Consider the following 4,342-nt stretch of genomic DNA (forward strand, 5'->3'; position numbering starts at 1 on the left):
ATGTCAGGAGTGACAGCAAGCAGCATATCAGAGGCTCATTATTAAGCAAGAACATATCATGTGCAATAAATGGGAGGATACTCGGGACTTTACCTTTAAATCATCTCAGAGACTTCCTGTGATGCAAGAGATGAGACTGGTATTATAATGGAACAGATCATTACCATGTTAGTTTGGCAGCAAGGGATCATTTGGAGAGTGCTTTTAGAAGGTAAGTTGACAAGCACAGCATCATAACCAGGAACTGAGTTGTTTATGCTTTGAAAACAGATGATACATCTACTTTATAAGATCAAATTAGACTGTTTGGATTGCTGATTAGTCCACTTTCTTTTCTTTCTCTGGAAAAATAAGGTTTCTTAAAGTGGCAAGCTCACACAGACTGATCGTCTTTTCTGTTTGCAGGATCAAACTCCATTCAAGGTAAATCTCTGCATCCCCTTTTCATTCCACACAAAACTTCACATAGAACCATCCCCAAAACCGATGGGGAAAGAAGAGATTGAAAGAATTGACCCACATTAATCGCCCTATTATCAAGACTCAAATTGCTTGCCTTCAAAGGTTTGACCAAAATTCCAGTCCTTGGGAGCGACATTGTAAGAGGTAACAGTCAACCCATTGGTGGCAGTGACCTCAAATGAGAGAGGTTGATTCTTCAAATCAGCATTTATGTGCCAATTCTGACCCCAGTTCCTCCCCATGGGAAGCCAACCAGTCCTTGAACCTTTAACTTTTACCGCCACTATGTCTCCAGCACCAGCAACATTGCTGATCAGGACCGAAATGAAGATACTAGAGCCATCAATTGTAAACCTGATTCCTCCTTCCTTTCTGCATTTGATTCTGCTTAACAAAATTGAGTGAAGTAAATGAACCAATTTCCAAGCAGAAAGAAAGAAGCATGCCTGCAGAACTTTAAGTTGAAAACATAAATTACACAGCAATACTGGAGCGGGTCAGCCTCCACTCTAGAAAGGCATATTTAAAGTTGATCCTTCATTAACCTTAACTATGATATCAGAGAAGCAGTCCAAAATCAGGATGCAACTACTCTAATTTTGCAAGATAATGCAAGATCACAGAACCATAGACATTGATTGCTGAATAGGGTGTTCCTAAATCTATTCTGAAAATGGCCGCCACCCTGTCTGTTCCATGCATTCCATGCAACAAACCCGGGCCAACTGATTGATACATACAAGTGATGGGAGCTCGTCAGCAAGCCAATCAAGAGCAGGACTCCCATATTCAAGTTTTCGGTGCAATATGCTAGCATTAAGGCCAAGGCACAGCGAATGCCTGAGTGGTAATAATTTTACAAAAAGGAAAACTCATGACATGTCGTGCTCATGTGCATAGGATACCTGACCTCATCACTTTGCTAACCTTGTACATCATAACAAAATCTGAAGACAGATAGAGGTGAAAATCATCAACTGTTCCCATCAGAACTCTAGACGAATACATATCATATACTATATATAAACACACACTCACTTTACCTAATGAAAAAGGGATTTGGGATTGTTGGCATCGCCCTGGACCCCGAGCCAAGAGGTCCTGCTCTTTTATTTCTTCCTTCTCTCTATCCACTTCTAGGCCCTTTGACTTCCTTTGTAATTCGCAAACTGACACCTAACTCAACCGACCCAACCCCCCAAACCCCGCCCACACACCGCCCACACACACACACACACACACACACAAAAGGAACTATCTCACAGTCCCAACCCAACTGAAATAGACTTGGTGTTTTATAGAGAGTGATCGTGACAGTACGTACCAGAAGCAGCAACGCCCACACCCAGCTTACCTTAACCTAGGCTCATTTAATCCGCAACAAGAAGCACGACCAAGTCCAAAATGTACAGCATGAATTGCCTCTCAGCAAAAAAAAAAAAAAAAGGTCCAAAATGTATAGCAAGATGACAAATCAAGTCCGAAAAGCAACTTATCCCTAGCTCAGCTTAGTTAATTGCCCTTGCATGCAGTATACCGCTGAGGGCAACGCCAACAGCCCCAGAAGAAGACGTCCGTCAGGAAAAAAAAAAAAAAAAAAAGGGAAAAGAAGGCGAGAAACATAACAAGATTCAGGTTTTCTTTGATCAAATGAATGGATTTGGACCCGATATCAAACGGCACAAGGACCCTTGACTTGAAAAACAACTATTGTTTTCTTCCTTGCTTCCTTTCTTTCTTTTTTTTTAATTAAAAAGAAAAAAAAATTGGTATATTTCTTAACAGCAGATAGCTAGCTGGTAAGTAGTATAGTAGGAGGAGAGCTAAGGAAAAATATCAAATCTTTGTGGAAGGCAAAGCAAGGAAGGAGAAGAGAGGAGGAACCTACCTGCGGTACTGAACGGGCATGTTGCCGGCCTTCCAGATGGCGATCTTCTCGAAGGCCTCAATTGGAAGCACAAAGTGCTGGTTGGGGGGATTGCAGTGGCCACCGCCGTCAGCGGGGAAGCCGTAGTTAGGGGCGCAGAAGTTGGTGGCAGTGAGGATGATGGAGGTGCCGGGGATGCACCAGCGCAGGTCCTCGACGCAGCGAAGCTCGAAGCAGGCCCCGCATACCTGTCCTCTCTGGAACAGAGACTCACTCAGCCCCACGGTGGCCATCCCGTAGCCTGCCTTCACTAGATCCCCGTAGCCGCAGGCTCCCCCCACCGCGTCTCTGGGGTCCGCGGCCGCATAGTAGGTGGCGCGTGCCGATCTCCACTCCGACAGAGAAGAAACTGCTGCAGTTGGTGGTAGAGATGAAGTCATGGTTGGGGTGTGAGAAATTATTGGGGAGGCCAGTGCCCAGAGGAGGACAAACACTAAAAGGAGGCGAAGCAACAGTATCTGCTGCTGCTGCATTCCCCTTCTTCTCATCGTGAGAGAGAGAGAGAGAGCGAGCGAGAGAGAGAGAGATGCCTTCTGTCTGTGGGAAAGGAAACCTCGCACGCAATCCCCGGCACTAGAAGCAGCAGTAGTGATATTATTATAACTACAAAAAAGAGGAAACTAACTTTATTTACTCTTTTTTACTTTGCTCTCCTGAATTGATGATGATGGCCGAATCGAGTGTCTATTTATTTTATAATAATAGTTATATAGTAATTAATTATTGGTTTATTATCGAGTAAATTCACAATTTGATCCTGAAATATATGTCTCTAGAGGAATTAGTCCCTGAAAGATTTTAAGTAAACCTAACAATTTGTATCTCATCATGTCTATACAGATTGGATCTAAACGGATTCGTGTAAAAAATGTATAAACTCGAACACGACACGTTTATTAAACGTGTCAAAAATTGAAAATTCGAACACGGCACATTTACTAAATGTGCGAAAAACTGAAAACCCACAATCCGTTATTCTAGAATTGACACGAATCTAATCACTCAACCTGTTTAATTAAGCGAGTTTAATTGTGTAAATGTATATTTACATACACGATACAATACAAATACCTAAAAAGAATCCATTCCTACAATATTTACACAATTAAAAACGTTAAACACAAATAATCCAACTAAATTATAAACACATTATTAATTATACAAAATCAGCATAGTAAAGTACTAATAAACAGAACCACAATCATTATCCTAAGAAAATATCACAGCATACGTGATTAAGTTCATAAGTTGAAGACTAATATCTTCATAAATAGGTAAATAGGTTAATGGGTTCAGTTACATGAGAAAACACGTTTAACTAAATGGGTATAGTCGTGTTTATACGAGTTTAACCTGTTAAAACACAATTATTTATACGGATTACGCGGATTCGACTCGTTTAGACCGAAAAACACATATGGCCAAACCCGAACCCGTTTAATTCCACGTTGTATCTATATCGTGTTATCATATTGTGTCAGAAAAATGCCAACCTAATTTTAAGTATACAAATTAGTTTCACGTTTCGTACAAACAAGCCCTTCCATCCATGTTTTCAACAGGTTCCTGCACATAAAATGCCGATGCGACTCGTTACTCTATGAGTTGGCCCGTTACGAGCTACGCTAGCAATTATTCCTCTCAAAACATTTAACTTAACTCCCGTTTGGTTTTGCAATTTGATTTTAACATTTTAACTCTACTCATTACACAACAAAAATAAACTATTCCAATTAAAAAAGGTGTGCCTTATATATAAACTCACATACAACTCCATTATACTCAATTCAATTTAAAATACTAAATTCTCTCAACTATTCATTATTTTTTTAACAATTCAACAGCACAATCATTACACAATCATCACTTTCTTTTAACTATTCATTACTTTTTCATACTTTTTTATCATAATTCAACAACACCATCATTACAATCAAATTAAAATCAAAACTC

At 40.2% G+C, this 4,342-nt stretch overlaps 1 protein-coding gene across 1 annotated transcript; it reads right to left on the reverse strand.

Moving 5' to 3' along the window:
* Positions 1 to 234: 234 nt before the first annotated feature.
* LOC116208635 (expansin-A13) lies at positions 235 to 2,972 on the reverse strand. The gene is made up of 2 exons (XM_031542168.1): positions 2,351 to 2,972; positions 235 to 846 (listed from the first exon to the last, which is right to left on the reverse strand). Exons 1-2 carry the CDS (start codon positions 2,875 to 2,877, stop codon positions 537 to 539), a joined length of 837 nt encoding a protein of 278 aa, XP_031398028.1. The 5' UTR covers positions 2,878 to 2,972; the 3' UTR covers positions 235 to 536.
* Positions 2,973 to 4,342: the final 1,370 nt, after the last annotated feature.

This window comes from Punica granatum, chromosome 5, assembly GCF_007655135.1.
Source record: "Punica granatum isolate Tunisia-2019 chromosome 5, ASM765513v2, whole genome shotgun sequence".
Lineage (NCBI taxonomy): Eukaryota > Viridiplantae > Streptophyta > Magnoliopsida > Myrtales > Lythraceae > Punica > Punica granatum.

Excerpts from the sequence above, each read along its gene's own strand:
- LOC116208635 (XM_031542168.1), bottom strand. The coding sequence starts at position 2,877 with ATGAGAAGAAGGGGAATGCAGCAGCAGCAGATACTGTTGCTTCGCCTC. Across the intron at positions 847-2,350 it reads ATGCCCGTTCAGTACCGCAG|AATCAAATGCAGAAAGGAAG; the intron begins GTAGGTTCCTCC and ends TTTGTTAAGCAG.